General features: G+C 45.0%; 1 protein-coding gene across 2 annotated transcripts; it reads right to left on the bottom strand.

Moving 5' to 3' along the window:
- Positions 1-1,627: 1,627 nt before the first annotated feature.
- On the bottom strand, positions 1,628-10,517 carry FAM110C (family with sequence similarity 110 member C). Of its 2 annotated transcripts, XR_013922008.1 has the most exons (3): positions 8,855-10,517; positions 5,184-5,501; positions 1,628-1,726 (listed from the first exon to the last, which is right to left on the bottom strand). XR_013922008.1 is itself a non-coding variant. In XM_080342315.1 (2 exons), exon 1 carries the CDS (start codon positions 9,989-9,991, stop codon positions 8,894-8,896), a length of 1,098 nt encoding a protein of 365 aa, XP_080198441.1. In that variant the 5' UTR covers positions 9,992-10,517; the 3' UTR covers positions 4,607-5,501; positions 8,855-8,893. The 2 variants fall into 2 exon arrangements, 1 of the variants encoding a protein (XP_080198441.1); XM_080342315.1 differs by lacking the exon at positions 1,628-1,726 and having other exon boundaries at positions 4,607-5,501.
- Positions 10,518-12,102: the final 1,585 nt, after the last annotated feature.

Here is a 12,102-nt window from a genome sequence, read left to right as displayed (position 1 = left end):
TCAACACATTTTGGCATGGAGTCCTCCATGGACCAAATTGCCTATTACATTGTTGACTACAGATGAGCTAGATAGTCCTTTCTAAGCCCATTTTGCAATGTTCCACTTACATGAACTGAACTGGTCCCTTTTAGTCCTGCAGGATAAATCTAGGATAAAGATGGCCCAATAACTAAAACTCCCCAAAATTTGGAGGCATCTCTTTGCAGGGTAAAGCTAAGCTCTTTATTTACTTATTTGTCTGCTGTTGATCTAGACTGTTCTTTATCAAAAGCCCTAAGTACTTTTACAGTTCTGTGTTCAGAACCAACATCCATAAAAGACCTGAAAAAGCCTTTTTGCAGTTACTATATCTTTGCAGAGTTTCTTTCCAACACCTATTTACTACATAGACATGAATCAAAAGAGAAGCAGTGAATCAGTAAACTGTGGGTTTTAAAAGGTCAGTTTCACCAGACAGTTCAAGAACAGGAGCTTGCAAATCCTTATTTATGGAAGAAATCCACTGGACTTCATAAAATGTGGCACAAATGTTTTACGTAAAAAACAACTTGACAATGTTCTTAAATGCTAAGCTGGGCTGCGGCTGCAGGATATTCACAGGCTGTGCTGCCTCCCTCCCCGCTAAGGCAGCAATATCAGCGAAGGCTTCTATGGGAGATTAACCTGCATAGAAAGGGGACCCAGAAATTATCTCCCCTTTCTAGACCTGCTTTGTACCTTACACTGACACAGGTCAACCAGGGCTTGTGTGGGGAAGGCTACACATCAATGATGATAAAATTGCTTGTAGGTTTTTGTGGAAGAGCCTAATCTGCACAGTGAGCATCAGTTAGCTCAACCTCCAGTTGTGTTCAGATGCTGGCAGGTGAAAGATTTGTGTCTGAGCAGAAGTATAGTTATATGTCACACCAGAATGATAGTTATGCAACTGGAGTGCATTGGCCTTCAGTAAAAGCTCACTGTATGCAACCATTATTTCTGCTGTTTTCTTCACAAAATACATGCACGAGGAATTAGCATCATATATCGAGCTCTTCCTATGGAATCCAGTCAAACAATAGCTTGTTATAAGATTCTGGAGATAATGTTTTTTCCAAGCAGCAAGCTCCTTGCTGCTTTGGACGCTGTCTGTGATGAATGCAGTATTGCCTGCAGCATCCTGTAGTTTTTGACAGGGAGTAAACCCAAATATAATATTGAAGTCTGGAAGAAAATACTACCCTTCAGAAATAAAATACATTTTCAGTTGTATTCTGCAGCAAAAAAATATTAGGATACTGTGAAACAGCTGTAGCCTCATACATTTCAAATTTACTGATACCAAGAGCTAACAGTTATCATGAGTGTCACCTCCTTACAAGATTCCCTGCCTAAGCTCTCAGCCAGGGGCCTGGGTATGGCCCAGGGAAGCATTGTCCTCTCAGGTGCTCACAGCCTACTATCAGCCTCACTTACAGAGATATTAATTCCATAATGCAATCATGGCTTTAAAATAATTGTAGCCCAATAGAGACAGCAAAGTAAAAGTATACTTTTTCAAGAAAAAAGCATTAATTGTCAGAGTGGTATTTTTATTTATATGCATTCAATAGTACAAAGATTATTTTATAGTTATACAAACATAGGAACATAAAAACGTCCATACCAGATCTGACCAGTACTCCATTTCAAAGGATGCAAAGGCAGATGCAAGAAACTTCACAGGAGGCAATGACAGGACAACCTGCTCCCGGGAGAAAGTTTCTGCTTAACAGCCACCAATGTAATGTTTGGCTTATTTCACAAAACACAACGGCTTACATCCCTTAGAAAAGTAATATATATGTATTATAGAACAATCTGTATTTCTTACTTATAGATTTATGTACAGTAATATTTACAATATATTGCAAGGATTACAGTCTCTATCTCATACCCTTATTGCAAATGGTTGCTTGCAGGCCATAAAAAACAGACTTTGTACCTCTCACCTGTTATACTACAGCCATGGACATTGCCCCTTGTCAGAGCATTGAAGCACCTGGAAACCCTTGGGTATAAAGAGCAGTGAGCACTGCCTGCTTGCACTCTGTTTAATTATTTTAGTTTACATAGTTCTAGTCAAACAAAACAGTTCAATTTATGACTTGCCTTTGTCCTCAGCCCCAGTTTTAGGTTACTCAAAAGACTGGAAACCCAGTTCGGTTGCTAAAACTTCTGTTCATGCTGCAATGGCCCATTTTACTGTGGTTTATCACTAAAGTTGAAAAAATCCTACCCCTTCCAAACCTTGTGGCTTATAATCAAAATTTTGGACAAAGAGATAAGTAGTGACTAACATTAGCAAGTTCTTCTCATTTTGAGGGATATGATTGAAAGACCCAGCAAAAGCAAGGAAAAACCTTTACATGTAACAGTAACAGGAGCTGAACGAAGCCAAGAGCTCCTACTCTTTGGAAAAAATACTGAATTACCCATTCCCAAGATGTATAGAGAAAGAAGGATTGCCATTGTTCTGGCACACTGGGAAAGGCAGGTTATTAGCTTACCCGGAAGGCATTATTAAATAAAGGGAAATCTATAGTTTATCAGGGAGAGATCTTAGATAGCTCCACATCATCTCTGAAGTAAGTGATACCTGGGAGAGCCTGGGGTTCCTATCAGAGTTTGAAGAAAACCAGGGAAATTTTGCCTGCCACATATCAGCGTGGAAAGTCACCACAACTCCACTGAACTGCTCCAAAGACAAAAAGGGGGATTAAAAAAAATATTTAGGATGGTACCAGTTCTGATTTCACTAACCTCTGCCATAAAACCTTCATTGATTTTGAGAAAGGCTGATGTTCAGTACTTTCAAGTAAATTAAACATATTACTTCCTAGCGTCGAAAACTCATGACCAATGCATCTTTCATCTTACCTTTTGAGAGCTGCTCAACTAAAACAACAAAAGCAAACAGAAGCTTGAAAATGAAACAAAAAATTTCCTTGGAAGCAAAACAAAATAATTCTCCTGTGGCAGGGCACTAATTTGTAATGCAGAAGAATTTTCCTACACTCTGAGCTGTCTACAGTCATCCATCCATATTTTCAAAGAAAAGCAGTCCTTAGCTCTGACAAATGCATATAAATATTTATGCTGTACATCACCTTGCAAAGTGAGCATGAAAAGAACAGATATGTCAGGTTGCATTTCTGACTAATAAACCTAAACTGTGTCCCTTAAAAACTTGCACATTAAGTGCATAAATCTTATCATATTAGCAGCATCTTGGGTTGGGGTTTTCTGAGAATCATCCATTATTATTAATAATAATAATAATATTAATGTAACAAATACACATGGAAATTTCATTATTTAATGAAAACATGCCCATGTACTACCTTCCCTCTAAGTTTGCAGAAGTTCACTCATGCAAACTATTCAGTTTTCTCCCAAGTGGAAAGCATGTTCAACAATTATTTTATCTGGAATTGTTATCTACCTATTTCAACAACTTCAGACACATAGGCCTTAGTACATAACATTAGAAAATGATGACGAATGCCCTGCATTCCCAAACTGTTGCTGTAATTGAGAACTAACCATCCAGGGACTGTTAAGCACATTTAAAACATATGGAAATGCAAACATGACGATATTGTTGTGAATTTAACTGATGCCAACTAAACCGCTTGCTGAGCGTTTCCAGGGCAACTCTTCCAGTGCACAGCGTTGGCGTATGTTAAAATAGGTGACCTCTCCTCCTACCAACGTTTTATTGAATCCTCGACACTAACCCTCGCCCTTTCCACTCCTCCAGATGCATTTACTGAGTAGCAAGCACTTGAGAAACGCAGCTCGAGTGCTCACTTGAGCTCGGCATCCACCCAGCTGTGCCAGCAGCTGTTCTGGGCCAGGAGAGGCAGTGGCGGCAGCTGCGGTGGTGCAGGCAGGAGGAACGCGGAGAACGAGGCTGGTGCTCCTGGAGTCCTCCCGCCGCAGGTCTGGGGGCAGGTAAGCTACACACCAGGACACCACATCCGCGGTAACAAAACAAACTTCTAACCTCCACAGGACCCTCAGTCAAGTCGCTGTGGCACCAGCAAGGCAGCCAGCACAGATGGGCACTAGTGTCACTGAAAGGGGAACTGGCTTTGGCTATGATTGGTGGTTTGTTGGGGTTTTTTTTGCATTTTTTGGTGGTTTCCAATGTCCACAAAGAAACACTTTGGAGCAAGACATTTTCTAGTGAGCAATGACAGATTGGTATAAGTGTTTGAGGCACAGCCAGCAAATTCCGTCAGTTATTGTAGAGGCTTCATTCACCACAATGATGATACAAAGTACTTTTTATCAGCTTTTAAAACACATATAGCTTGGCTAGCCCAAATGAAGCATTTTATTGATGATACTGAGTACAGTGGTGTCTACACTGGGTATCTCACCCCATCAGGACATTTACCTGGCACAGCTGCACCCTAATGTGCCTTCTTGCCTTGCAGTGCAGGGATGCCATCCTGCACATCCCAAGCACGGCCCTACTCCAGACCCACGCTAGGAAAGCGTGGCCTCACATAGCCTGGCATGCAGCTTCCTCATGAGATTCTGTAAGCCCACTGCTCACTCACAGTGCATAAAATTAAAGGTGTTAAACCACAGGCTGCCAAACCTTGCAGTGTTTGCAATGTCAGAGTCAGAGATGTATTGCAAATAAAGTGGAGGAGCCTGTGAGGTACATGTGAATTGTACCATTCTGCAGCAAGGCAGTACCAATGTAAAACCCTCCCTCATTTTTGACTACTTGTTTCTTGGAACCATGCTCCTGAAAATATTTTGGGCAGGGTTTTAAAGGCTATTCCTCCCCACTGGCTGAGCAAACTGTGTGACAGAACAAACTAGATGGATACAAGGTATTGCAATTTGGCCTGAATACCCTCAGAGAAAGAGAGGTTTGGCAGGAATTTAGCTCACCACATGTTTGCCAAGTATCCCAGATAAAGCTGCGACAGTTAGTCCTCACCAGCCAAGCAAATACCATCTAATGATGTCAGGATGAGCCCTGGTCAAACAGCCCTGGTAAGACAGAGCCTTTGAATGCCTGGGTGGAGCCTCCCTGACTGCAAGGAAATGCCTGACACAGAGGTCATTGCCACTTCATTCCCACTTTCTCCCCCCACCCCTGTTGACAAATTCATTGCTGGAAAGTGCACAACACAGACCTTCTGTCACAGCCTGGATTGGCATCCTGGGGCAGTGAGTTGATGCTGAATAATATTGTGGATGGCAGCTGCTGCCACGCTTCGCTTTTCCAGGAGCTTTTGTTTCCCGCTGCCTCGCTGGGGCACAGTTCACAATTTCCACTTGTTACCGTGCTCTTGGACATCTCTGCACTTGTGACAAGAGTGAGGCTCCCAGGGGACAGGGATGAGGGTAGGAGGCAACAATAAAATATTAAACTTGGACAAAGTAGTCGTGAGCCAGATGATGGAAGAGTTTCTTCCTGTGTCTGGTTTTGTTGAACTTGTAAGTCAAGGACTCTGAAGAAATAGGAAAAAAAAGTGTTGTTTATTATTTATCACATCAGACAAGCACAAGGTGATACTCTAAAACTTTTATTCAGCTGCCTATGGCTATCACCAACATAGCAAATTCCCCTCCCAGGAGATTTCCACTTGAATAATGAACATCCATTTAAGAATGGTGCTGAAACTCGAGGCTGAATAATCTTGATTCAGCCCAGGAAGGAGGACGCAGTGTAAACCCCCTTCTCAGAGTCAAGCAGGACTGACAGCAAGAGGAGCTGAACTGCAGAGGTGAATCTCGGCAATGTCCCACCAAGAAGCAGCAATGCTTATCTTGCTGAGGACCTCGGTTTTCTGAAACTCACAACCTGCACCCTGCAATCATCACTCTGATTAAATGTGCTATGAGATCTGATCCTTCAGTCAGCTGCTTTACTTACATGGTGCCTCACCAGGTCCTGTAGAGCTCATGAAAAATTAAATGGAAAACATCAAATATGAATGGGATGATCACTAGCCCATAAAAGCCCTGTAGTTCTTGAAAGGTTTTACTTGTAATGAGCACTCGATTTCGGAAAACACCTTTCTGCCTCTTTTCCTCAAGAAGATGCAACAATTTTCTAGCCTCTGTGTAAAATGAGGAGCCTTCAGGGATGTGCCTGTGAGTGCCAGGGAGAGCACATCGCTCTCCCATGCAGCAGGTTTCCCCTAGCACACAGGAGTCCTCTGCCCATTAATAACCAGTCAGCAAACTAAGCAGAGACAAATACATGGATATAGTGAAAACACACAGATGTCTGACTTGATGATGCATTGTCAGAGGAAGTGTAGAACTGAAAGATGAACATTTAATCAGAACTACAGGGCTCATCTTGCAATCATGTGATGATAACAACTCTCAGCTTAAATACTGTCTGGTAAATGTAATATTTAACTTATGGTAACTCTTGATGACTCTTGTCCTTTATTCCGGGTGCTGTGTACAGGTATTTTTAGCTGACCTTTCTGAACTTTCTGGATCTGTGGTCAAATGGTAAGTACATTCTCAGTTTTCAGAAATTACCTTGTAAGCAATCATAGCCCTGCTGCTGAGGTCTATCAGCTAAGAGTCAGCCCTAGTATGCTTAAAATTAGGTTTATAATATGGACTCTACAGATTAGTGATTCCTAGGCTGCCAAAAATTTTGGTGCCAAAGGAAACAGCTGCCTGTGTAAAGCACTCCCTTCTTCTGGGTATTAAAATTATTGCAGAATGACCATAGGCTTGAATAAATCTGCCGTTTACTTCATGGAGGTCTTTTCATCACCCTGTTAGGCTATGTCATATGAATATACATTTTGACTTAGATGTTAAATTAAAAAAACTGACTAAGCCATGTGAAGTTACATTGGTTCAGCACTTGGAAAATAGCTTCCCCCCTCTTGCCTTGCCTTTACCCTGGTGAAGCAGCTCCTCTGCAGACTGCGTGTTCCCTGGGGTGGTCACCGGCATCTCCTGTCTCAGTTGCAGTTCTGGACACGCTTAGCACTGTGTAAATGGATGGGGAAAGGGCCAACAGGTCCCTCCTGAGCAAGCTCTGCAGCGATGACCACGGTTCTGACGCTGGACCCTACCCCCAGCAAGGGCATTCAGGAGCAGACAGGCTTTTATTTTGCTTTCCTTAATGGAAACATGGTTGTTTTTGCTATGTGGCTCCTGCTTGCGGTGAAATCTACCTCCCATGCTCTGTGTTTAGCAAAGCCAGCAGCTGCAACGAGCTCCACAAACTGCCACCCGCATCATTTTGTTTTGTGCATCTCCCTGGCTTTTTATCACAGCAGGATGAGCAAGGAGAAATTATTAGCTCAGGAGAACCCTTTCTTCTCTCTAAAGTAATTTGGTAAAGGATCTGTCACATGACAACACTTCTTTAAGTTGTCAGACGGATACCTGACAACCATTCTTATCTACAAGGGCTTGAAATGTTCGCATGAAAATGGCTCTCTCTCTCCCCCTTTCCTCTCCTTCAACTTGCAGGAAGAAAATAGGCTTTTGATAAAAATTCAAATTTTAAAAGTGATCCAAATTTCACATAATGAAAACCAATTTCAAGTACGTAAATGGAGATTTTGCATTATATAGATTAAAGAAATTGGGAGTGACAGCCCCACATCCACGTAGGAAAGAGGCTCGAGCACTAAATTTCTCCACATTCATAAGGCCCACACGCTCTATCAACAGCTGTGTCTACATAAATGATGTTCTTCTCATGCACCAATTACAACCTGTCAGAAAATATACATGTAATCCTTCGTATGAAGACCTACTCATGCAATTTTTAAATACCACACTGTAAGCTGCGGTACTTATCCTAAGGGCTTCATGTATTGGAAGGAGAAAAAGCTGTTATCTACTAGATCATCAATGCTAAAGGCCCCACAAATATACACCTTTATCAGATTTGATGCAAAATTAAGACTACTTTTATTAAAATCATTATATCACCTTTTACCTGGCCTAAATTTGTTCTGCTTCTGTCTGTGAAGTAACTGATTTCCAAGCCTAGATGCCACATGTTTATATGTATTATCTTTAGTTCAAAACAGTGAAGTACCCCTCTAACCAAGGCAAACCGCACAACTGATTTGCAGCTACCGGTGCTAAACCGCACAGCAAAACCCACTGCACAGGAGCCAAATCCGCTACAGTCAAACAGGACAGAAAACTTAAAACCTGTGAAATGCTAAGGGGTCACCTGGAGCAAACTTTCATGGTCTCAACAGAAAACTAGGGGGGAATTAACACTGCTAGCAAGGAACACTGACTCGGCTTTGCTTCCCTGATCCTTGGGGGTGCCTATGTGTAAGGGCAAGGGAGAAAGAGTGAGGGAGAGCAAGGAGGGGAAAACTGTAGCAATACAGTATAAATACAGTGTATTCCTAATTACTAATAGTTTCAGCAGTATAGTATAAATACTGCATACTCCTAATTAGTATCAGTTTAGTCTGTTGTCTAAGCAACTGTAATTAAGAGTTGAATACTTTTCTAAGTTTTTTTCTAGCATTTAATACTGCAGAAATTAGAGAAAACAAGCTATTTACAAAGCAGGAATCTGAAAGGACAGATATCCCTCATAGACACTGATGCTTTAATTTCATGTGGGGGGTCTGATCTAAATTTGGCAAGCTTTATGCATTTGTTTGTACTTTGTTTTTTGTAACAACACGGATTTCTGCTTTGCAAAAAGGCTACACTGGAACAGATAGTATACAAAATACATTTTCCTTATGCTCTTCATGAAAAGACTAAAATAAACTAAGAAAAGCCAACCGCTTGCTAAAGAGGAAAGAGAAATACATAAATTGACAGGGCGAGGCTTTGCACACACCTTGAGATCGCCGGGCTGCAACGCACACGAGAGAAGCCATCATACCAGTTCCTGGATCACCTTGTTGGTCTCTCTGGCTTTCTTGCATGTGTACAGCCACTTGATTATCCGAGCGTTGCGCTCAATCACAGAGGTGCTGCTCGGGACCTGCTCCGTGAGTTCATCCTCCAGCAGCCCCTCGTCCCCGCTGTGCCTCGTGAAGTCGCTCTCGGATGTGGCCACGCTGATGCTGCGGATCTTGAAGGAGACGTTGTCGGACACCACAGAGAAGTTCTCTCTCCCGAGATCCTCGATGACCTCCTGCTCGAGGCCACAGTACTTGAAAAATGTATCAAACTCAGAGAAGGACTTGGAGTAGCGAGAGCTGATGTCCGACTGGGAGCGATGGAGACCTCTCCTTTTCACCTCCTTCGCCTCCTCAGGAGGTATACTCAGTTTTGAGGGTCTCTCATGCTCTTTTGTACATACCCCTTGGGCTTCAGTGCTCACAGAGATGGTTTGCTCCGCTCCACAGTTGCTCGGCTCATGGTCACTGTCTTTTGCTGAGAGAGGCTCTTTGCTCTCGGTGGGTGCGGTGTCCTCCATGACTCTGGGCATCTCAGGGGAAGCCAAGTGCTTCTCCTTTACAGACCCTTGGAAGATCCTCCTCACCAAGTTCCCCCGTGAGCTGTCCTGACTTTGACCTCTCCCAAACTCACATTTCTGGCGGTAAATCACCAGGGAATCCGGCCGCATCTGCCTCCTGGGCGTGCTGCGCCTGGCTATGGGGGGGCCATGCTGCAGGGGGGCACGGCAGGAGTACACAGCCTTGGCCAGCTCCAGGGGCTTCGCCCCCTTCCCTCTGCCCAAGTCCCTGCTGATTTTTTTGCTGTCCACCGAGCAGGTCTCGCAGCTGCTCTCTGAGGCTGAGCTAAGCGCGATGACAGGTTCCTGCTTGGTGCTGATTACCTGCTGGCTTTTTACGTACTTGGCCTTATCGGCTGCCAGCCTCTCCACGGCACTTTTCCTGCCCGGGCTGCCGGCCTCCATCTGCCTGCGGAGGTACTCGGGCCCCTTGTTGAGGAGTCGCAGGGTGAGGGAGGAGTGGAGGTCGGAGATGGCGTGCATTCTCACGGCCCGGGAGAGTTCAGTTGGCATAGCAGTTGCAGGGACGCGGCTCCCGCTTCCAGTCCTGGGAGGGAAGGAAAAAAAAAAGAAAAAAGAGGAAAAAGAAAACAAAAAGGAAAAAGAAAAGAGAGAAATAAACAAGGGGGTGGGGGCAGAGGAAACCCCGCGCCGCTCCGCGCCCGAGCTGCAGGCGCGCACCCGCAGCTGCCGTCCCGTCGGGGCTCCGCGTGTGCGCGCTCCCGGCCGCCCCGAGCGCCAGCCCGCAGCTGCGCCCGCCCCGCCACCCGGACAGCCAATCCGCCGCCGCGTTCGCCACTCCCGGCGCAGGGAGCGGCCCCGGTGGGTGAGCGCTCGGGTTCGTGCCGGAGCCGCCTCCGCGGAGTGCGCGGGAGCTGCGGCGGACTGCGGGCGTCCGCTGCCGGGCCACCTGCTGGGGACGGGCCGCTGAGTTCGGGCCTGATCCGGCAGATCACAGCGCGTCTTTCCCTGGGGGGGTCAACCCCTTCCACCTCCCGCTTTGCAGCCTTTCCAAGGTGCGGTGCCCCGCATGCTGAAGAACCTGGATGTACCGAGGGCTGTGCTAAAAGGCATTTCTGCCGCTGTAATTTTTGGGAAAGGCTTCAAATGTACTGCTTGGCTTGTCCAGTTCTGGAGCTGTTAGTACAGGAAAGACATGAACCTGTTGGAGGGGGTCCAGAGGAGGCCACAAAAATGATCAGAGGTCTGGAACAGCTCTGCTGTGAGGACAGACTGAGAGAGTTGGGGTTGTTCAACCTGGAGAAGAGAAGGCTCCAGGGAGAACTCAGTGCAGCCTTTCAGTACATAAAGGATGAGGACAGAGTTTTTAGCAGGTCCTGTTGCGGTAGCACAAAGGGTAATGGTTTTAAACTGGAAGAGGGGAGATTCAGGTTAGACATGATAAAATTTTTTACAGTGAGGGTGGTGAAACATTGGCACAGGTCACCCAGAGAGGTGGTAGATACCCCATCCCTGGAGACGTTGCAAGCCAGGCTGGATGGGGCTCAGAGCAACCTGGTCCAGTCGAAGATGTCCCTGCTCATTGCGGGGGGTTGGACTAGATAACCTTTGAAAGTGCCTTCCAGCCCAAACTGATCTATGATTCTATGGCTCATGTTGGCTGATGCCACCCCATAGACAGCCGCTGCTGTGCCCCCAGCTGCTGCCAGCAGCATCCCACCCTTTCCAGGGCACCAGCAACAGCAGGAAGACATTTGTCAGTGGCCCACAGCTGTGCTGTGGAGGTGCACATGTAAAGTGTAATGGAATGGCATAAATCTGAATTGCATGTTATAAGTGTTTGCCCTTCAGAAAACACAGGGCAGATTTCCAAAGTGGCAGAATTCCTGTCTGGGGCTGGCAGTTCTGAACAGGCAGGATGGAGCCATTGGCTGTAATTTAGACACCTAAGTCATAGGTAATGACCTGGGGCAGTCTGAGCATCTAACTTTACTCATGTGATCTCATATGAGATGTACCTTCCCTGGGGTCACTAATAACTAAATTGCAGATAGCTTTTCTCCTTATATAGAAAAAAAACCCAGTTTATATCTACAAGGTTTTTTATACATAGGGTTGCTTGTTGTTGTTGTTTTTATTTTGTTTTATTTTTTAATTATTATTTGTGGAATTATAATACCAGAATGTTTTTGTGGTGATTGACTCATACTTGTTCTTTACAGTTGCTAAATTGTGAAATTTGACAAAGGGAGAGGTGGGCTAGAGGCTTCCCTGTCTACTTTACGAAGTTTCAGGGTACACCACTTTTCCATCAGGAACAACTTGCTCATAGCTGTATGGCTGGAGAAATAAAATACTAGGCATCATTAGTGTGAAGAAAGTGTATGTCAAATGTTGGGTACACATCCCCCTCTGCACCTGCTGGAGGCAGGTGGTGGGTGCCTGGGTACCTCTGGTGCATGGAGCTGCTTTATTTTGTGGTGGGAAAGCAACAGCTTCTGTGCTTATAGCTCCCTCCAAGAATGCGTCTACCCAGACTGAGTCCTGCTGTGTTGGCTGCACGCAGACACTGTTCTCACCAAATGGTCGAGCCATGTGAGTGGCACCAGTGTTATCGTCATTCAGATATAATAGAGTAGAGTGCTGAAGGATGTCCTGAGCAG

The sequence above is a fragment of the Nesoenas mayeri genome (assembly GCF_963082525.1).
Source record: "Nesoenas mayeri genome assembly, chromosome: 3".
NCBI classification, from domain to species: domain Eukaryota; kingdom Metazoa; phylum Chordata; class Aves; order Columbiformes; family Columbidae; genus Nesoenas; species Nesoenas mayeri.
Note: the sequence above shows the minus strand (reverse complement) of the source record. Positions and strands in the feature narration are given on the sequence as shown.